The sequence below is a fragment of the Pterocles gutturalis genome, unplaced genomic scaffold, assembly GCF_000699245.1.
Source record: "Pterocles gutturalis isolate BGI_N339 unplaced genomic scaffold, ASM69924v1 scaffold2805, whole genome shotgun sequence".
NCBI classification, from domain to species: Eukaryota; Metazoa; Chordata; class Aves; order Pterocliformes; family Pteroclidae; genus Pterocles; species Pterocles gutturalis.
The window spans coordinates 53,698-76,450 of NW_010140435.1; the positions used below are offsets into that span (position 1 = coordinate 53,698).

The 22,753-nt window shown below is 39.9% G+C and overlaps 1 protein-coding gene across 1 annotated transcript in view; it reads left to right on the plus strand.

Annotated features, from left to right (window-relative positions):
• Positions 1-22,753, plus strand: part of LOC104469213 (inositol 1,4,5-trisphosphate receptor type 2) — a gene marked incomplete at its 3' end in the record, with an annotated part of 96,894 nt that overhangs the window by 16,625 nt on the left and 57,516 nt on the right. The window contains exons 5-15 of the mRNA XM_010083642.1: positions 1,337-1,381; positions 10,278-10,432; positions 11,823-11,922; positions 12,071-12,231; positions 14,447-14,588; positions 15,366-15,524; positions 16,494-16,666; positions 20,232-20,351; positions 20,453-20,638; positions 21,260-21,511; positions 22,552-22,696. Coding sequence (XP_010081944.1) covers positions 1,337-1,381; positions 10,278-10,432; positions 11,823-11,922; positions 12,071-12,231; positions 14,447-14,588; positions 15,366-15,524; positions 16,494-16,666; positions 20,232-20,351; positions 20,453-20,638; positions 21,260-21,511; positions 22,552-22,696 — 1,638 coding nt within the window. The remainder of the gene's footprint in view (positions 1-1,336; positions 1,382-10,277; positions 10,433-11,822; positions 11,923-12,070; positions 12,232-14,446; positions 14,589-15,365; positions 15,525-16,493; positions 16,667-20,231; positions 20,352-20,452; positions 20,639-21,259; positions 21,512-22,551; positions 22,697-22,753) is intronic.

Below are 22,753 nucleotides of genomic sequence, written 5' to 3' on the forward strand. Positions count from 1 at the left end.
TTTGGTATGCATGTTAATGCAGGGAGGAAAACAGGTTCTCTAGGTTAGATTTGTGAGAGTAACACAGTGACTAATGCAGATACTGAAATGAAGACAGGAGAATAAACCTTTGGTCATTTCTGTGTTAGCACATCAAGTCATGACACAGAGGGAAGGTATTTGCAGCAATTTTAGGGATGTTGAAATGTTTTCCTCCTTTCTTCAGGCTCATGATGTAGAGAAAAACTGGCTTTTTTGCGTAAAGGGATATAAATGATACATTATTAATAAAAACCTTGTAAATGTAGAAAAAAATCTTCACAGTAGTCATCTGTGTAATGTTAGATGTATGGTGACATGATATTGAAAGGTTTTACTGGAATTTGTTCAGCTTGCCCTGTGCAGTTCACTTCTGGCTCTTCCACACTGGTAACACCAAATTCAAGCCAAGAAAATGACTGTACTTATCTGTAAGATGTATCCACACTGTCGTTGCTTAAAAACTAAATGACCTTATATAACTTCAGCATTGTAAACTCATTGAAGGCATATCCTGTGTCAGGGAATATGGTAAATATCAAGGTAAAATTGTTTATGTAAGTCAGATCTTGGAGGGTTTCATGTGCAGCCAGTGTGCGGGTGTATGTGTGTTTGTTTGAGTATATATCTGCATACATAATCCCTCATCTTCTGCTCTACGTATTTACCTTATCAAAAGTAAAATCATATTAAACATTAATGCTTTACACTTGTTATTATATAGTGTCTTTTATCCAGCCTTCTCTTACTACTTTAGTTATTAATTATACTTGATAATCCCGGTATGACAAAAAATATTATCCCCACTACTAATGGTTAAATGGAATCACAGGATAATTAAACACTTGTCTGTAGTGGCACGGCCATTCCTGTTTCAAAGATGTGTTTATTCTGTGTTCACTGTCTTCCTTAGTAAACATGAGGCACATTAGTTTTTATTTCAGTGTATCTGCTCAGTGTCAATTCTGGAAGCAGTTGTGTATGTATGTGTGTGGGCAACTGTAACTCACTGTGTTTAGATTAGTAACTGTCTGTGCTTTCTCCATCATTCTTTTTGGTTTTGGTTATTTGAGATTCCTCTCTTGTGTTAACAAGCTTGATTGAAAAGTGCACTTTTCTGAAGTGAGGACATAGCCAGTTAAGTCAGTCAGAAACTGAACTGGTAATTTTTATACTCTTATTCTCATAATGCCTTTAAATACTCCACTGTCCTTTTGCAGGGTGGATCCATAATGGAAAAATGAACCAACCCCTCTCCCCCCAGTTCTGGAATGTCTAAAAGCTATCAAGATAGTATTTTACTTCTTTTCTTTTCCAGCTTAACCCACACTATCCAGAAGGTAATAATGAAGGAAAAGCTTTGGTAAGTGGAATTTATATGTTGCATATAATCTGGGAAATACTGTATCCTTAACCCAATACAGCCCAACATATGAAAGTCCTTCGTAGCTTTGCTTTTACTTACATGTCACAGCTTCTGGGATTGTTTTCTGTATCCTTGGTAAGCTAGGGTGCAACTCAGAACTGGTGTTACAGAGAATCTTCACTTGTGTAAGGCAAATGATAGGAAACTTATTCAAATTCTGCATCAAATTGGCATTAGTAGGAACTTGTTCTGCTTGGTGACTGCAGATATGAAATTTATTAATTTTTCTCAAATCAGATGTATTACTTCATGGCAAAACCCCTTTCTTTAGCAAGAAAACCAGGGATGAGCAAGTCTGGTTACTTATGTGCCAATACCAATTCAGAGGATCTGCCAGTGGAGACAAGCCCCCTTGGGGCATGTTTGTCAGTCAAGTGTGGCTCTAAATCTAAGAACATGCTGCAGCTCTTTTTATTGCCTTCGTTGAATACATGCAAGCAGATATTCAGGCACAGGCTTAGCCTGAGCCCTGCGACAGTTCAGGCAACTCTAGCATGACGACTTTGGAAGGATCTAAGTTGTCCTAGCTGCAGTGTGGATGGGTTGGACAAAGGCCTTAGGCCCTTTGCCTAGGAGGCAACAGCCTTTGCCTTGTACATCAAGAGCATGCTAGCTGATTCTAACTAATGAGACAAGGCCAGACATGTTGTAGTTTATAACATGTGAAGAAAATGGAGTTAAAAACCTGTGGGAATTTTATTGTTACTGAGACAACAAATAGTAAAAAAAAAAAAAAAAAAAAAAAAATCGTTCCTCCATTAAATTCATGAGATTGCCTTGAAAATGCAGAAATCTTCTTAAAAAAAATCTGTTTGATTTCTTTCTGTTTGCCTTCTGGGTTTTGTTCTTTTAGAGGACACATTTTCAAGTTTTTCTCTGCATGGGGAAGAATTTTTTATTTTTCATGAAATGAAACCCAAGATTCTTACATAAACACATGCCTTCAGGACTACAATTTTAATAAAAATGGACACTTCTGGAGAAGTCGGCAACATTGGTTTTCCATCTTCCCGGGTATTTGGTATTAATGGTAATATAGCAATAACAGCTAAGCTGTTCAGAGAAATGACAATTCCCTCTCAAGAAAATACAGAAGTTCCACCAGTTGTTTCTCTTTTATATTGGAATGACACTTGAAGCCCTCGGAGCTTTTGAATGGAAATCCAGATAAGTTCTAGAATACCCCAGTGAGTAGGGCGCTTGCTTGGAAATGCTTGGGTTTATGCTCTTACTCTGTGAACAGTAGAGCTCGTCTCATAGACGTGCATCTGCATTAACATTTTAGTTCACATCATGATGGCACTTTTGAATCAAATTTCCAAATTCTTCCCTATTTAAGACACTCCACTTTGAGCAGCAATCTCAGAGCATGTCAACTTGTAGTCTGTTGGATGAAAGTAGAAAGATGCACACAACCCTGGAATCATTCTACTGTCCTTCAACCTTTCATGAGTGCCCAGCCCAGAAAACCAGGCTACAACTAGCCTGAAGTAAGACCTATGAAAGTGTGTGTAGGGTAGATGTTAGACCCTCATCACCAGGGGCCCAATCCTATTGTACCACACTATACGAATTTAGATATAGTATAGGGTTTCCAGTTGTAGCAATTCCAGTTCATCTAAATAGTTAAATATTCCCTGGACTGGGTAAAAAAGGCAGCACAAGACTAATCTGAACATTAATGTTAAAAGTGACTTCTCTAACAGTTTGGCTTAATCCTCTTGAGTACTGGTTTCAACTGAAAACCCAGACCAGATAAATCAGATTAGACAAATACTTCCAATGAAAATTTAATCAAAACTGATTGATGATCAAAACTGAGGTCTCTGTGGAAACTTTTGTTTACTCAGTCAGCACTTTCTTGTGAACCATGTTTTGTGAAAAAACTGCTAACAACATCTGGTAACACCTCCATGTAAATCCAAGCCTACAGGCACTTTTAGCATGGTAGAAATCCCTTTGGATCCTTCACCCCTTTATAGTCCTGTCGGAAATAGCATGAGTCAGCAAAGGCTGTTTTAAGCCTTCATTCTGGCCTTGAGCAACTGAGTGGAAAAGTTTCACATGTCTGTGCAGGAATTTCTTTTATGTTACAATGATTAAATGTTTTGAATTATCATTCAAAAGTACAAGAATCTTATAATATTTGGAGTTCTTGAAGGACCAGCTATGTCAGTCTTGTATCCAATATGCACGTAATCTAGAGCACACATACTTTCTTTGCTCCATGGTTTTCATCTAGTGTTTCTTCTACCAGGTGACTGCCTAACTGATTCACTGCAGAGACATCTTCTTCTTCATCTTTTGAAGCAATTAATTTTGAAATACTGCCCATGAAGTAAATCTGCTCTAGAGGGGGAGGTGGAGGTGGGCCTACCAGGGCAAAATTTGAAGTCTGAGTAGCAGGGAAATGGGAGATGCATAGCTGAATCCTTTCAACAGAAGGAAAAAACTGAGCCTGCAGCCTGTGTTTTTCTTTTCTCTGCTAGTCTGCTAGATGAAGGTACCAGCTCGTTCTCTGTCATCTGGGTTTTAAAGGTGGCACAGCCATCTGTGCCAACCCTTAACTCCTAAATGTGCAATAGGGCTTCTTGTGCATGTTCTCTGCCTGCTTTACAAGTCCTGATCGCAGTTGCTTAGGCAACTGAATTTTAGGAAGCCACAAGGGAGAAGGATTTTCCGTGGTGCGGTGGTGGGTATAGGCACCTAGTTTCTGCCTAAGTGCATCTTTTCTGCCTTGCCTTAAGTGACTCAAAAGTCTGAAAGGGTTTTGGCTTCAGAGAACTTAAATATTACTGGAAGACACTAGGACTTTTGTTCCCAAGCATTAAAACTACGTTTGGACTGCAGATCCTTGCTCATTTATGGACTGCTTCTTGAGAATCCGGCCAAATTGTCTTGTGAAACATTGCTTTTATTTCTGGTAGAATTTGGCCTTACAATGAGTTGATTAATGTTCTTTATACATATTTTTTCTCACATCTAAACTCCAGAAGGTTTTTTTCTTTTTTTTTTAAATGGGAAGACCTTTCTGTGATTTAAAGGCCTTATCGAAAAAAGGCTTCTTTGCCTCTTGAAATCTAGGAGATTGCAGTGTATTGTGCATCAAAATGCAGTGCTCTGTGTTACAGCTCCCATGAAATCCAGAATTGGTGTATTTTATGCTGCAAAGTAGTCTATTATTTCTAATCATAGAAATGTACAGCATCCAGAACAATGCTGTAAACATTGGGGAAATGTCAAGAACAGCAGAGAACCTGGCATTTGTTAGCACCTTTGTATTAAAGGTTGTCTTTGGATAGGTACCTTAACTCCATTTGTCTGCATTTTCATCAGGGAGTGCTAATGCTCACCAGTTCCAATTGTTGAGATTTTTCTTAGGATTGAGACTGGTATGCATTTACTTTTCTTGTAAACAAGTTGGACGGTTCTGCCATGAACTTCTAGGTGCAATTTGATGTATCTCCTTTGACGTCTGTTTATCTGTATTTATGAATTCCAAAAAACTGTGCAATTGAAAGTTTTCCTTCTTGCTTCCAACCTAGCTGTTTTTTTTTTTCTGTTAAACACTGCAAATTAATTTTTTAAATTTTATTTTACCTTCCAGCAACTAAGTTTGTTTAATTAAAATTTTATAATGTGGGACACGGGTGATGCAGTTTAAACAAATAGAATAGGCTTGTGGAATTTATTGTTTTTTTTAAAGGTTGGTTAGGAATTAACCTAGCAATAAGTAACATGAAAAACATTTAAAAAAAAAGACAAACAGAAAAGAAAAATCATCAGCTTTAAAATGGCAGTGTCTCTGATTACATAAAGTCAGCAGTCAGACCACTTGAGAGGCTTGCCGGAGAAGGGGAGACACAGATGCTGGCACATTATTATTATTCTGCTGCTGCACACAGGTCTGAATCAGCTCTGGAGACGCATACGTTGTTTCTTACAGAATGTCTCTGGCTCCTAACAACAGAATTGCAACGTGATGTCTCTGCTAAAAATGTGATGACTCACAAATGAGTCAACAGTGAAGGTGTTATAGGAGGCTAACTCCTGTGCTGTCTGCCAGGGCCTCGTAACATGCAGGAGCAAGGCTGACCATTAATTTACTTGACTTTCTTTTCATATAGAATTTTAAAAATCATCTAATCTATGGAGTTCTGCTCACATTACCGATCTGTGAAAACGCAGGTTTTGTAAGAGCCTCCTAAACTAGGTTAACATATTGAGATACCACATTGTACTGGATTTAACAGGCATTTTCAGAACTCTGGCTGCTATTAAATTTAATTTCTGATGAAATCTGTAGTGCAGCTTAATGTATTCATTCAGGAACAGGGCATTATCCTTGTCTGTCTCTATGCCACAAGAGGAAGAGGTGTCTTCACCAATTGGAATTGCAGATGGGGTTTCTAAAAGAAAAGGTATTTCAGGTCTGTCATGTTTTTGTATTGCTTTTTGCAGTTGAAACGAAGTCCCCTCTGTAAACAAAACTCCATGTAAATCTCCTGAATTTTAGGCCTGATACCCAGTTGAGGCGAATAATGGGGATTTGGGATAGGTCACAATTACAAGCAAATTATATTAAGAGCTATGAAGAAGGGTTAGCTGCTGGGCTATGATTCTCAAGAAAGACAAATCTGATTGTACCTGATTATTTTGTCTCTGGTTACAATATGGGTTTTGTCTCCAGCTACATTTGCCCTTCGAATCGCAAACACTGTATGATGTCTGCGTTGGGTTTTTTTTAAACTTCTTTTTAAATTGCTATGATGCACTGCAGATCAGTGGTGGTAGCCCAGGAGTTCCGGACTTTGCTGTGAGCCTGGATCAGTATTTCCACTCCTCACCAAAATGGCTGTTTGATTTCACTAACTAGGACTCCTTTTTTGAACTGTCAGCCTTTACTTTCCTAGATGAGTCCCGCCTGCAGGAGTGCCCTGGCTGCTGGCCCTGTGGTAGGGGTATGTTCATTTCCCCCTCCTGGCAAAGTCCCCTCATGAATGTGAGTAGTGTGCTTTGCTTTACTGCTGCAGAATGAGGCTAGCCACTTGGGGCTAACAGCCCTCCAGTTGGGTGGATGCTTAGGTTTTGTCAGGCAGGGTGCACTGGCTCTGCTCTTTGTAACAGCTGGTATTTGGTCTGGGTCATTTTTTGGAAGGTGTAGGTCCAGCTCCTACCAGACAGGAGAGGAGCTGAATGTGCATAATGTGCATTTCCTTGTCCTTGTGAATGATTTAACCAGTGCACAATGGAGTGAGACGATTCCACCTTCTTCATCTTGGATATGTGTCTGATTAGACTTGTCACAGCCTGTCACTAGTTTGCCAGTTGTTTGAGACAATTAAAACTATTTGTTTTCTCAGTGAATTTAGTATTTGCTAATGTGGTTGTACACACACTTGCACTTCTCCTCTATACTCCTACCATGTAATTCATGTGCTCTTCTTTTTTTTTTTTTTTTTTGGAAGAAGTCTTGAGAGTCCTTTCCTTGGCTGTCAGTGCCTGCATCACCAACATCTTTGAAACTTTTCATTGGTTTCCTCTTCATACCGCTTTAAGTTGAATTTTCTTCTCTCTACCTTTGAGTCCCTTTACAGTTTTTTTGCTTCCTTCTCTTCGCTTAATCCAGTTTTGCTAGCTGCATCATATTCCGGTTTCTTACCTGAGCAAATGTCATCTTGTCTTAATTTGCTGAGGAACGCAGTGCTTCTCCTGAGCCAATCATATTGTGTAATTAATTTGAAATAGTTTAATACTTTCCCTTCTTTCCACATCCTCATATAGACTTATCTGCTAATTCAATAATGGCTAGGCTAAGTGCAGATTCTGATGACTGCTTACTAAATTTAATTAATCATAAGAAACTTTCTGTGTGCAAGTGTGTGTGCATTCTCTCTCTCTCACACGGAGCCATGTGCGCATGCACTCAGACCTAAATTCAGACACAAATCCATGTATGTTCATATGTAATATTGCTCTGCCTGTCTTGTACTCCTTGTATGTAAAAGTTGTTTTTAGAACTGTCAATTTCAGGGTCACTTCTTGATAAGTTTTTTTTTCATTGACTAGTGCTTAACACCGGTAATCCATATTGGGTTGCAAGGTGTGTCTGAGATCCTAAAATAGCAGTATAAGGAGAGTTCTGAGGTTTGTGCTGGAGTCCAGTCAGAAACTACTGTACAGCTGCTGTGTAGGTCTGATTTTGCTCAGCTAAGCTTTGCATTACAGTTAGCAGTGTTAAGAGACGCTCTCTTGCCCTCTGGTGAAGTGGACTTTCTTTTTAGAAAACCAGCTCTTGCTCATATGCCAGGTCTAATTTGACAGGTGCCAAGCCTGGCTGGCAGGATTTAGGCTTGATGAGCCAAATCTCTTGCTCAATAGCATCTATACAACTGCTGGGGAGAACATTGAGTAGCATGGAGTCAGCCCCAAACTGCAGGATGAACTTCTCCACAAAGGCAGTGGTTAGCATGAACTACTTAAGCAGAAGGAGACCTGCCTTTGACTTTCCCTCCTGTCATAGAAACCTGCACATGTGCATATATGCTCATACTTAATGACCTACTGGAGATGATCAGATGTTATATCATGAGTGAGTATAAAAAACTTCATAACACAGAGTAGAATACGGTTTCATATTTTGGTTTGTATTTTTAAATAAAATTATGAAGTGTCCTGCCTTTTTGTATACCAGCCTCTTCAGTTTGGAAATTATAGTAGAATGGGTAGTTTCTGGGAAACCCTAACTAGATTTGGATGTAAGTTATGGGAAATGTAAAAAAGTCTGGATGCTGCTCTGAACTATCCTTCACCCCTTTACTGACCTCTTGAATTCTAAACTAGTTTTCTGGTTTTCCATTTCTGTTTGGAAATTTAGGAAGTAGATTTTCATTTGATGCAGATTCTGACTAACACCTATTAAGCTCTTAAGAGGATTCTCTTATAGTTTGCCTGTCTTTCCAGTTTCGGTCTCATCTTGAGTTTGTAAAACAAAATGTGTATGGAAATCACAAAAAGTGTTGGCCATTTTCTCAATCCTTGTATATAGGTTAAGTTTTTATGTGCAATTTTGTTTAATATTTTTGGGTGTGGGGGTATGGAAGGATGTGAGGACTGCCAGATAAAAGTTTACTCTCGTGCAAGACACAATAGATGGCTCCCCTTTGTCTCAGCAAGCCTTCCTCTCAAAAACTAGTGACAATACTCTAATGGCTAGATGAGCGTAACAAAAATTTCAGAGAGGATTTCTTCCTGTTTTTTTCCTACTGTCTCTACCCTTGATAGAAGTAATAGGATGCAAAGCTGGCATTTTTTAGGATTGATAATGAAAAAAATGATGTTTTGGAAGGATTCAGAAAGTGCCTTGAAATGAGATGATAACTAGCTATTTCTTACATAGTTTCACTCATCCTTGATTTTGTTGCTCAATCTCAATCGGCAATATGAATAATGTAAGATTTGTCCTTGATTATTCCTTACAGTTTGGCTTTAATCAAGGTACTAATGCAAACAGAGTACAGTCTAGCCTCTTTACATTACTTTGTACACCTCTGCCCTAGTGGTGCACTATAAATCATTATAATAGTATTTCAGGTTTCCAGTGTTTGATTTTTCTCTTTTTGCTTTCTTCATTCTTCGTTTCCTTTTCCCTCCGTGATATATTTTGTCTACATGAAGGGCCCTGGGCTGCCCGTCTCTTAATTGGTTATTAGTCTTTTGTAGTATGTGTAACTCCACACCCCAGAGGAGCAGCTTTTACTTATGCCAGTAATTTTGTTGTTTGCTGCGTGGTTACGGGCACAGACTCTTGAATTGCTCCTTCAAGCAAAGATACATGCTTAGGGAAGGTAGGATTTGTTGTCTGTGAAGACAAAGGTGTGTAGGTAACTAAAGATGAAGATGGCTGCTTAGCAGTGCTGGGTCACAAAATTCCCATTGACCTTCAACAGATGGTGGAAGATCAACACCTTAGATTCACATGCCTCTTTTGAGGCACCAACACAATGTTGTAAATCATAGCATCATAGGATCATAGAATGGTTTGGGTTGGAAAGGACCTTAAAGATCATCTAATTCCAACCCCCCTGCCATGGGCAGGGACACCTTCCACTAGACCAGGTTGCTCAAAGCCTCATCCAACCAGTCACTTGAAAGCTAGGCTCCTCAAAGGGAATGAACTTCTTCAGGGGGCACACTCAGATCTGTGTTGGATCCAGCCTCCAATACGGTATCAGCCTGTGCTAAGATTTCTAATACAGTCTAGCTGGTGCTCTGTGTATCTGCCTTCCAATGACAAGTTGACCTTAGTGGAGCAGCTATTCTGGCTCTTCCTGTTTGAAAAGTGTGCTGTCGTGATTCTGATCATATGAGAGGAAAAAAAAGAGCAAACGTAAAGTAACAGTGGAATTAGGCAAATTGCTCACTTTTTAAATCCCCTCCCTCCTTTAAAAAATGCAGTTTTCATTAGTTCTCTTCTTTTAACATTGGCCCTTTCCAAACCAGCATTGTGTAGCTACATCTGTTGGGAGTGAAGGGTCTGCAACTACCCCAGGTTTTTTTTAAGTTGTAGGTGTCAAGTAATAACGTATACAGTACTGCAGTCTCTCTGTACCTTGTGACCTGCTGTTGTTATAATGACTGTCAGAGACCTCATGTGCCTGGGGCACAGTGCATACTTTGTGTTACACACTCCAAAGCCAGTCATGGTACATTCTTATTAGAATGTAAAAAAAGAAAAAAGAAAGTACAATTCACATGTATTACTTGTCCACAAGGTAACTGGAGAATTTATAATGGGCCCTGATGCAAGCAAATAACCCTTGTGCCTAATCAGCAGAGAGACGGCGACCTTCCTGCTTCAAAGAAGAAACGCCAAGCAGGGGAGAAGATTATGTATACTTTGGTCTCTGTGCCACATGGAAGTGACATCGCATCTCTCTTTGAACTGGATGCCACCACTCTTCAGAGAGCTGATTGCCTGGTTCCAAGGTAAAAAAAAACCAAAACAAAACAAAAACACCCCCAAAAAGGCGAAAAATAGTGCTGCATTGACAGTGTTTCTTCCTAGCATTATGCTGGTGAGTAAAGCAGAAAAAAAATCAAATCCGAGCAAGTATTATCCTTCAGTTAAAATTTGAGGAGTGTTCATGGATAAACAAGGGATGTATAAAACATGATACTGCTGCCTTGACTGGGTAAAATAATCATAAGGATAAAACAAGTGACACTTAAAGAGAGTCTGTGAAGAGAAAAATAATGGGCTACACATTGCACAGATGTATATGAGGACAGAATTGAGCCCTGTGCACTGTTTCAAAAAACTGTACTGCTAATAGGTCTAACTGAATTGTTCCCAACAAAATAACGTGTATGGTGAACGGGGCTCCTGTTTCCCTGACAGATCACTATGCCACTGAACATATTTATTATTCAAATGAATTCAGCAAGTGGCTTCTGGGTTTTAATTGTGAATATTTGAAATTTCAACTGTGTTGCTTAGCAGAGATTGGCTAGATAAGTCATACAGTGTTGGTTGTGACTGAATGGGCATGCAGACACTTGGGGCTAGTAGTTATGAGGGTGGACTTCAAAGCTGGGTACCCGCAAATACTAATGTATGCAGCTTTGAAGTGTATTTGCTACGCTAAGTTTTGCCAGATAATTTGCTTACTTGAATACTCAAAGCCTATCAGCATGAAAGGGGGAGCGTGAATGAAGACCACAGTGAATATATTTAAAAAGTAGAATTCAGAGTAAAAATTGTAATTGATTTCCCAGCTCTGCTTTTTGATAATACCACGGATTATCATATGGAAAGCTTTTAGAAGAATCTCATATCTGCTCTTTGTTCACTTGATTTTCAGTTGAGAACTGGTACTGTAAATGCTTGCTCCCTGGAACAAGGGTTTGCAGATCATAATGGTGAAGCTGTGAAGCCATGGTCAGTTTTACTTTCTGGTGTTTGTGCTGCAACAGCTTGAAGGGGTTTGTTACTCTGCAGAAAAAAATAATAAGAGTTGGTTTTATTCATGAAATGTATTTCCATTCAGATGGGATTTTATAACACCTTCCTTTTAAATTTTTTTCTTTAAGGAATATTTTACGCCTAGGCTTACGTAAATACTTAAAAACAACATTCTGCATAATTCCAAGATGCTGTTTGTTCTTGCTGCAGCTCTGTTCTGGGTGAGAAAGGAGGAGACAAGGGAAAAGGGTACTGCAGTATCTTTTAAGTTTCCCTCACCCTTTTATTGTGAGTGGCTGGTGTGACTCATGCCCTCAAGTCTCACATCATAGTCGTGTTGCATTGCATCCCACCTTACCCACTTTGGCTCAGGACTGATCCATCTAACCTGTTGTTTGCTTTGTTCTCCTTTAGGAACTCGTACGTCCGACTGAGGCATTTATGCACTAACACTTGGGTCACTAGTACCTGCATTCCGATAGATATGGATGAAGAGAGGCCTGTGATGTTAAAGGTAAACACATATATCTTGGGGTTGAAATCCCAACCTCATTCCTGAAGTTCTCTACTGGTGATCTCTCTTTTAACATATACAATATACATAATAATTAAGATAAACGTAAGAAGACTGCTTACCCATATTAAACCAAAACCTTTTGCAGATTGGGACATGCCAAACAAAAGAGGACAAGGAAGCTTTTGCCATTGTATCGGTTCCTCTGTCTGAGGTCAGAGACTTGGACTTTGCCAATGATGCAAACAAAGTTCTAGCATCAACTGTTAAAAAGCTGGAGAGTGGAACAATAACCCAGAACGAAAGGAGGTTAGTGAGTTTTAGTTTTTTCCCTCCTAAACTGGTGTTTGGTTACCCGTGACATCATGGCATCACAGTAATGGGTGAGTTCATAACATCGGTGTAGACATGGAGGCAATTGGGAGAGGAGAGAGAGTGTTAGCCTTGGATTAGATTCCATCTTCTGTCAGAGTGTCCTTGCTGCACCTCAGGCTGGTCTGTGTATCTCCTCCATAAAATGGAGGTAAACCACCTCCCCAGCTCCCTGGCCATAAATAAATGGGTAGCTCCTGGGGAAATGCAAAGTGTTCATCTTAATTCCTTTGATAAACCACTTCTGAGCTGTAATATGGGGGTCCACTGCATTTGATTCTCACGTACAAGAAAGCCATCTATACAGGTGGCAGAATGGCAGGACTCTTGATTTGTGTGGAGTTCACTGTACCATATATTCAAGCTGTGAGAGCAGTAGGGGAGGTCTCAGAGTGGCTCAGAAGCTGCCTCAATAGTCCCTTTCCTTTCTTATTTGTATTTTTCCCTGTTCTCTTTTCCTATTTTACATCATTTTGGTGTTTACCCTTTGTATTAATCCGTGTTCCAGCTGTAGTGCTATTAGAATGTCTGTTCTTCATGCTCCTACCTGAATTAAAGGATTTTATTGTACTTTGTAACCAAATATATCCCATTGACAGTAATGTAGTTCATTATTTACTTGCAGCTTTTTATGGTTAAACTGAATACAGAGACAGCATCTCTGGCAGCGTAATTTGTACCTTCTATTCCACCATGCATCATATACAGCTTCTTGCTGAAAATGTTAATTTTTGGTGACAAAACTGAATTTTTGCTGTCGGTTGCCAGTAGTGATTAGACCAGATGATTTAATATCAGGTGAAATATTTATCCTAGCAGGCAGATCTGTAATGGCCTAAGTGTTGATACTCGGCCTTGAAAATCTGATGGGCCATTTCATGATTGAGTTGAAAAAGAGAGGGATACAATACAATCAAGGTGTGACATCCCTGTATTAGCTTTGCACTGCTGTGTTACTGCAACCCAGTGTTGTCAAGTCTTGATGTTGACAGACTGGTACAATGCACATGTAAAACATTTCAGGGTGGTTTCAGAATAGCACCATTATTTGTTCCTGTGATCTCCTTTGGAAAAAATCACTCTTGTCTTTTTCGTGTCTTATCACCTTCCTGCTTAGGTAAGTTAGGGATCTCAACAGTTTATTCCTGGTTGCTCCATCCTACATCTGCCTTCCCTACTTTTTCTGTTGGAGGGGACCTTGCTGTTCACCCCCAGTGGGCTGAGACTTCTAAAGTTAAAGGTCACTCAGAGGGTTCAGCTGAACAGACCAGCCATCTTGTGGGTAATGGACGCTTTGTGCCAGGCTCTCAGAGTAGCCTGAAAATCTACTGAGTATCTTCCTGCCACTTTCATAGCATGCCTACAGGCTTAGTAATTATATACTAGATGATGTCCAAATTAAGATGATGCATCATCAGGATAGGAGACATGCTGGGTTTTGCTTGTAATAGGTTGCTAGTTCTTCTAAGGGAATATTCCTTGAAATCTGTGAGCATCCATACTTCTCTCTGTGCATGCCTGGTGAGATATGTTAGTAACAAGGAGGCAATAAGCACTGATAGTATTCTTCCTTTTAGCATTTTCTGAAGGTGGGAGAGAAGGATTTGCCTCTTTCCTTTTTAGCACTCGCATCTGACAGATCTTCTTTTGTGTAGCAGAGAGTGAGTGAAACAAATGCAGTGATTTTTCAATAGTTTCCTGGGCCAGTAGGGAAATAGTCTAGTGGCAGAATGTTTTTAGTCCTTTAGTGCGTCCATCATCTTGTTTCACAGCCCCATGTTCTTGATAAAGTATAAAAATCCTTTCTAGCCTGCCTAAGAGTGTCTTTCACCCAGAGTTGCTGGGCCTTGAGACCAGCTGGTATTTTGGATTTTGGATTTCTGAATACGCTGCATCAATCCAGCATGATGTATTTTTCTCCCTTTTTCCCTCTGGTTGTTGTTTAATGCATTGGTAAACATCCCTGTGATGGATTTAAGCCTCTGCTGTACCGAATCCTGGAATCCTTAAGTACATGTCAAACTTAACTTTGCAGTGATTGAAGTTCCATTGCGCTAGATAAAGCTTGTTCTAAAAGGTGATTTTCTTTCTTAATGAATCCTAGCAAGTGTTTAATGACTGTATGTAATAATGATTTGTCTATTCATTCTAGGTTTGTAACCAAGTTACTGGAAGATCTCATTTTCTTTGTTGCTGATGTGCCTAATAATGGGCAGGAAGTTTTGGATGTGGTCGTTACCAAGCCAAATCGGGAACGACAAAAATTAATGAGGGAACAAAATATTTTGGCTCAGGTATGTCCTACTGTTTTAATAACTTGCTTGTATTTACAAACAGATTGTAGGAGAGAGTAATTTGAGAAAATTATGTTTTTGGGGAGTTTGGTTTGTGTACGGTTGGAGGGGATAGGTATGTTGTCATTAGTCAAAGTTCACCTCTTGGTCTGTGAATCAGATAGAAGCACGAGGGGCCAGGTCTGCTGTCTGTTAGTTTCTTGTGAATCTGATGACTTTTAAGGGTATATTTGATAGCAAATTGTTGACCAAATTTGAAACAAGCTTCCTACACGGTCTCAGTCTTGAAGGTGTTCCCCATATAGGAAAAGTCCTGATGCCTTATGGATCCCTGACTTTGTATGAGGGCCAACTTGCATGTAAATCAAAATTAATATTCTCTTTAAGTAGCTTACTGAAATAATAAAAAAAACCCCACCCAAAACTGAAAAGGATTAACCCAGACAGTATTCTCCTTCTTCTTCATCCTTAGTTTATCCAAAGTTAAAGCACTTAACTTACAATGTTTCAAGTTGGGGATAGCAGTCAAGAGAAAGTCACGTCAATCAAGTTGGTGGGAAATGTAAACCTAAATGCATAAAGCTGTAATGTCCAAAATTGTTGGTGTGCCTCCACTCATCTAAATATGACTAAATATATAAGTGCAGTGATTCCCTTCTGACTTTGGTCGATGAGGCCCTTATGCTGATCATGTCAGAGGACATTTCTGTTGACTACTATAAGTTAAGCAAAAATCTTGGTTCGATTTTTATTCTCAGTGAATTTTATTTTGAACAGATATTTGGGATCCTCAAAGCTCCTTTTAAGGACAAAGGTGAAGGATCGATGCTGAGACTTGAAGACCTAGGTGACCAGAGATATGCCCCATACAAATACATGTTAAGGTTATGTTACAGAGTTCTCAGACATTCGCAGCAGGACTATAGGAAGAACCAGGTCAGTGGTACTCGAGATAATTTTCCTCCTGACTTCTATAATAATATATCCTGAGTTTGTTATTCCTCTTTGCATTTACAAATGGAATTCTGTGGGAATTTTGTATTAAGGGGTGGTGAAAGGACTGAGTTTTGAGTAGACTAGTGGTAAGAAAGAAGTCACTGTTGTATACTGCCTCATGCTGAGGAACAGTGGTTTTGGTTTGTAGGCATTTGTATATTAATTATCAGCAATGAATATCATAAGTTCATCTTATACCTTCACAGGCTCACACTGAGACTGCAGTCCTCTGCTTCATTCATGGCCTTTTTGTTAGTAAAATTATGCTCTTGGTCTCTGGGTTGTAAAGTGGGAAGTCCGCAAAACTGTCTGTGTTCTTGTTGCTTAAATATTTGTTGAGGGATGACAGTGAATCAAACCAGAGGTTATTCTCTCAGGTACCCTGATTTCCCACTGCTGGAGACCCCTTGTGAGCAAGAGATATTTAGAACATGGTGTTGAGTGCTTTGCACATTGCAGTGGGGAAAAACTACACAAACTTTATAGGACTAAAGGGGCTGGAGATAAAAGATTGATGTGTGGCTTCTTTGTTTTCTTTCTAATGCTTTACTGAAATATTTCTGTCTTGGAGGAAGGAGGGAAGACTCAGGAAAGAAAGCTTCTTAAATGTTGTAAAAACATTTTGGTTTTCCCTTTTAAAAAATTGGTTGCCATTTCTTGAATTTTGTATATGTTTTCATGGATTCATTCCTTAGGTTTATGAAACAATAAGAAGAGTTAGTCACTCCTAATATTGAATCTTTTTCTTGGGGTACATATTTTAGGTGTTCAGATGTTCTTTTGTTCACACCAGTTCAGAGAGGAAGGTTTTGAGGGTTATTTTGATTGCTAATTGAGCTGGATGCTTCTAGTTCTAAAAGAAAAACATTAATGCTTAACAGGTCATCATGGGGATTTTCATTTTTTCAGGAATATATTGCTAAGAACTTCTGCGTCATGCAGTCCCAGATTGGTTATGATATTCTGGCAGAAGACACCATCACAGCTTTGTTGCACAACAACAGAAAACTGCTAGAGAAACACATCACGGCTAAAGAAATAGAGACGTTTGTTAATTTACTCAGGCGAAATCGAGAGCCAAGGTTTGAAGTGATCCACCTAACATTATTTTTCTGTATTGATAGGCTTTTATATTTGCAGTAGCTATGAATCTGCTTGCTGTTCATTGTTTTATTGTCTCTTTCTCTCAGCTTAATGTTTTTTTAACTGGGCAGACAAAAAACCATATGTAGTGTCATGCTAGAAAATATCAGAAATATCTGTAAGTCTTGAGATTTGACCATATCTGCATTTCAGAACTAGAGCTTACTGAAAAGCAAGGTTTATACATTATGGCACACTTTTCGTAGAATCATGGAATGGTTTGGGTTGGAAGGGATCCCAAAGATCATCATGTTCCAACTCCCCTGCCATGGGCAGGGACACCTTCCACTAGACCAGGTTGCTCAAAGCCTCATCCAGCCTGGCCTTGAACACCTCCAGGGATGGGGCATCCACAGCTTCTCTGGGCAACCTGTGCCAGTGCCTCACCACCCTCACAGTAAAAAAATTCTTCCTAATATTTAATCTAAATGCACTCTCTTTCAGCTTAAAACTGTTACCCCTCATCCTGTCTCTACACTCCCTGATAAAGAGTCCCTCCCTACCTCTCTTGTACGCCCCCTTTAAGCACCGGAAGGCTGCTATAAGATCTGCCCGGAGCCTTCTGTTCTCTAGGCTGAACAACCCCAACTCTCAGCCTGTCCTCACAGGGGAGGTGCTCCAGCTCTCTGACCATCTTTGTGGCCCTCCTCTGGACCCATTCCAACAGGTCCATGTCCTTCTTATGTTGGGGGCCCCAGAGCTGGATGCAGTACTCCAGGTGGGGTCTCACGAGAGTGGAGTAGAGGGGGAGAACCGACCTGCTGGTCACACTTCTTTTGATGCAGCCCAGGATATGGTTGTATCATATTATATATATATATCTAATATCAGGATCAGCTGTCACCAATCACCTCCTTATTTCCATATGCCTTAGCATAATTTCCAGGAGGATCAGCTCCATGATCTTGCCAGGCACAGAGGTGAGACTGACTGGCTTGTAGTTCCCTAGGTCTTCCTTGGTTCCATTTTTAAAAATGGGGGTTATTTCCCCTTTTCCCAGTCAGTGGGAACTTCCCCGGACTGCCATGACTTCTATAATATGATGTGGCTTAGCAACTTCATCTGCCAGTTCCCTCAGGACCCATGGATGCATTTCATCAGGTCCCGTGGACTTGTGCACCTTCAGGTTCTTTAGATGGTCTCAAACCTGATCTTCTCCTACAGTGGATAGTTCTTCATTTTCCCAGTTCCTGCCTTTTGAAAATTTGGCTTTAGTTGAGACTGTGACAGAGAGAAACAAACAGATATTTTAATTTCTCCTAACTCTGCAGCTCCTCTATGAAACTGCCACTTGTGTTGGTTCCCCTGCTAATAATCTTGGTGCAAATTACATTGATGTCAGTTTTTCTAAACTTTTACTAATATCAGTTTTCCTGCAGGTCTTGATTCCAGGTCAGGCCTGAAATGGGCTTAGAACAGTGAAGATCCCAGTAAACATGTGTTTTAGACCAGCTCTTGTTCAAAATAAAAAATTCTGGCCTTGAACTTCACTCAGTTGGAAATTTCTATGATTGCTTTAGGTCAGAAAATAAAGGAAATGGATTTTTTTTAAGTGGAAAATTTATCTATTTTTTTCCATTGGATTTTCAGTTGTAAAATTACCTAAGTAATGCAAATAGAAGAAATTAATGTACTGAAGGCCAAATAATGTCCTCTGTAATTGTGAATACCATTTTTCTATTAGCAATTAAGAATATTGCTCAAGGCCCTGGTGCTTGGTGCTTCACTGCTTCAGTTATTCCCTGTATGTGTCCAGCTGTTTTGCCTCACTCTAATCTCATTGCCTGTCCCATGCCAAACTGTATTGGGCTTGGTCAGTACTAAGAGGAAACCACAGGATATCAGCTTCTTCTCAGTGCGGAAGGGTCCTAGTATTTATTGACAATCTCATGTCACTTTTTTTGTGGTGGGAGATGTCATAGTATCTGTTGCATAACTACATTGTGCAACTGCTGTGTATTAACTTATTTAAGGCTGAAGTCCAAGAGCAATAAATGTTTGAAAAATACACCTTGCCAAGATGGTGCAATCTGAAGAGTAAGGCTTGATCTTATGGCACTTATTTTCATGGAGAGTCTCAGTCTTTTGCAGCACTGCTCATGTGAGTAAGAGTTTGGCAGTATGCTCTAAAACACGTGAGCTACAAAATTTAAAACCTTCCTGAATTTTAGCTCCAACTAGGTAACTCCCCCAGAATTCTGTGTAATTATGTGCTGTTTACTTAATATTATTTTTGTGATTCAGTATTGCTGTGCACTGTTAATTGCCTGTTGCCACGAAGCTTCATTTCAGTGATGGGTAAATTTGTTCCTTAGTGTACCCTAAAAATATTTTCTGTACTTATCCCTTGCAGTTCCCAGACTTCTGTGGAGAGCGTGGTCTGTGCTAACACAGAAGTGATTTTCTGATTCCCTCTGGTAGGACGATCACCTATAGAGGTTCAAACTATTGGATCCTTCAATGGCTGATACTAGATGGTCAATTTTTTTACCTGGATTTCTAAGGAAGTGGAATATGTGATCTGTGTGTATGCCTGCTCATATCTGCTCCCCCGCTAGCTCTTGCCCAGTTTTAGCTACATTTGCTAGAGGAGTGGTGGGCTCCAAGGTACTCAGTTCCTGCAAATGTAATGAAAAAAAGGAGCTACATAAAGGGAAGAGGCCCTTTTTATATTCCAGTGACACAAAGGCTGCAATATGGTCTACTCTTAATATACACAGAGGAATCCATGAAAGAGGGATAAGAAGCAGATACCTAATTAATGTCACAACTGAGAGGAAAGCCTCAGCCTGACCTTGTTAGACATCAGGAGACATAAATTGGAGAGACAAATTCATAGGAAACTGATTTCTGTGCCAAGGTTTGTTATTTCTGCTTTATGTGGAATGACCTCCTTGAATACAGAGGTCCTGTCTTCAGGTCTTGCGAGATCTTCACTCTTCACTAATTTTCAGCTATGTCACTTCAGAGATTTTAAAAGGCATCTTTAAAAGGTGGAGGTGTGGACTCCTCCAGTGCAATGGTGTTCCTCAGAGGGCACACAGCTCTCTCTAGCACAAGTAGCATCTCCTTGCTACTTGGGTTAGAGAGATGTGTGTTACCTGATGGGGAAGATGAGTGAGAATGTGTACCCTTGCTTTTGATTCCTGACAAGGATGAAGGCTTTCAGTGGAGCTCCCCTGCCAGACAAAGTGAAGACAACCTCAGGCTGCTCTTAAATTCTGGCACAACTCTTTGGCCTTTGAGTTGCTGAAAAGTGTACCACTTAGGATATTTTTCTTTTCTCTCTCTGACTGATTATTCAGCACCATTCAGAGTGGCTCTCAAAGCTAGTACTCATCCTTATCTGTTGTGAGTTGCGATAGTATGAATTGTCAAGGATTGTATGTTGACAGATCTTGTGATGTGAGCATAGGTGATGGATGCTAGAGATTTCTACTGCAATGTTTCTGTGTAGTATTTTAAGTCTCATGTTCTGTTGCATCTGTGTTTTTTTGACCGCAGATTCTTGGATTATCTCTCGGACCTGTGTGTATCTAACACCACAGCAATACCAGTAACTCAGGAACTCATCTGCAAGTTTATGCTGAGCCCAGGGAATGCTGACATTCTCATTCAGACCAAGTGAGCATCCATAATCAGAACATACCTTTTTGTTATCTGCTCTGTTGTTATATTCGTAGCAGTTTGCTAGTACCTCCATTATGAATTGTTTGTGTTTCCAGGCTGGTTTCAACACAAATGGACAATCCCTTGGAATGCCCAGTCATCTCAGATGACATTGATGAAGAGGAAGTGTGGCTTTACTGGATTGACAGTAACAAGGAGCCTCATGGCAAAGCTATCAGGCATCTGGCTCAGGAGGCGAAGGAGGGCACAAAAGCTGATTTAGAAGTTCTTACCTACTACAGGTAAAACTGCTTATTTGAATGGAAGAACATGTAAACTTTCTCAATAACCTGGTTCTTGTCCAGTTCATTTGCCCATATCAAAAAAGGAAACCAGGTCATGCCAGAAACTGGGATTAAAAATTTGTTTCAAGTTTTTCCTGTAGGATGCATCACAATCTCTTCTGTATATTCCAGACAGATCTTGAGTTTCACACACTCTTTGTGTATCTTCATCATTTTGCCTCTTACCTTTTATTTATTGGGCTTTATTTTTAGGTTGTGTTGCCCTGGAAGCGAGGCATGCTTTGAGGAAGGAGTGTCCCAAGTGTCCTGAGGATTAGAGGGGAAATGGGATCATGGAACAGTGTGTTATAGGAGTTGAAAACAAATAGTCCAGGTGCTTCAACCTTCCATTGAACAAAGCTTCCTTTGAGTTTCAAAGGGAGCCCAGTCTTCACAGGGGCTGGAGCCTGACAAGCATTTTTAGTGGCAAGTTGATCCCTTGCTTAGCAAAGTCATTCTTATTTTTAAGGATTTATATCAGAAAGGCTGACATTGGGTTTGTAAAGTGAGATTCTGAGGTGCGTTTTTTCATTCCACCTGATTTCTTTGAATACCATTATGTTATTAACTTTTTTTAAGGTACCAACTGAACCTCTTTGCAAGAATGTGCCTGGACCGCCAATATCTTGCCATCAACCAGATTTCTGCACAGCTGTCAGTAGACTTGATCCTACGATGTATGTCTGATGAAAGCCTCCCTTATGACCTCCGGGCTTCTTTTTGTCGGCTGATGCTACACATGCATGTGGACAGAGATCCTCAGGAATCTGTGGTACCTGTCAGATATGCCAGACTGTGGACTGAAATTCCTACTAAGATCACGATTCATGAGTGAGTTGAAAGTGTTTCAAACTCAAGTAAAAAAAGCATTTTGTAGGGGTTAATCTCAGAAAAAAAATGGTTGTAGATGTCTAATGTCGACACAACATGTGTGTGAAAAGGTATTTTGTTGCAGAGCACAGAGCTATTAATTTCTATAGTTAGCTTTACATAGAAATATTTCAATTGAATTTTTCACTGTGTTCTTATAGGGAACAAGCTGAGGAAAAATGGAATGGCCTTTTCTCAGACCAACTGAACTTGAAGTAATCCAGCTTTGTCTAATATTACAGGTTTACTAGGCTTGAACTCATTTTTATACCTCAAGCTCAACTGAAGGCCACAGTTGGAAAGCCAGAATTTACAGTTAGGTACAGCTGTTGCCCCAGAAACTGTTCACAGCGGCTTTGGCCTCCATTCAGAAAAGTGCTTAAGCATGTGTTACATTTAAGTATGGGAGAAGGGCTCATTGACTTAAGTGGAAACCCTGTCTGGCTTAATTGATTCGATGGAGCAGCGCCACTGAGGTAGACCCAGATGGGGAGTATCTGGCTGAAGAAACAGGAAGAAGTATAGCAGTGCAACAGACAGTGTTGCTTCTGTTAGTGAGATGAAGGACTGTTTTGACATATATGAAAAATCAGTCCTAGGTGGTGGTGCAAAGGAGGAAGCTGACTGTCCTGAGCCTCTTTACTGGTCTGCTGTCATCCTTGTGGAAATAGTAAACTGGCTGATGGGCAGAGAGGACAGCTGAGACTTAGTGGCTTATTGAATTGCCACAGCAAGATTTAAGAGTGCTGTCTTTCAGAACCATAGTATTTTCCTGTCTCTGTTATTCCTGTTCACTGCAACCCTTCCTGGTGCTGTTGGTGGAAAGGCTTGTGCATCCTCTTTGTGTATCTATGAAGAATCAGCTGACCTCTACCCCTTCTCCTTGCAGAGAACTGACAGTAATTTCATAGTATTGTGATTGGTTTGTTTTTTCTTTTGTGACAGCTGATCCTGATATTAGAGGTGTTTAATTTTCCTTCTTTCTATGTCTTGCATTGTAGGTATGATTCTTTCACAGACTCTTCAAGGAATGAAATGAAGAGGAAGTTTGCACTAACTATGGAATTTGTAGAAGAGTACTTGAAAGAAGTTGTAAATCAGCCCTTTCCTTTTGGAGACAAAGAGAAAAATAAACTTACATTTGAGGTACTTCTCAGCTATCTGTGTCCTACTTACAATATTCCTCCTCATTTCAGATAAGTT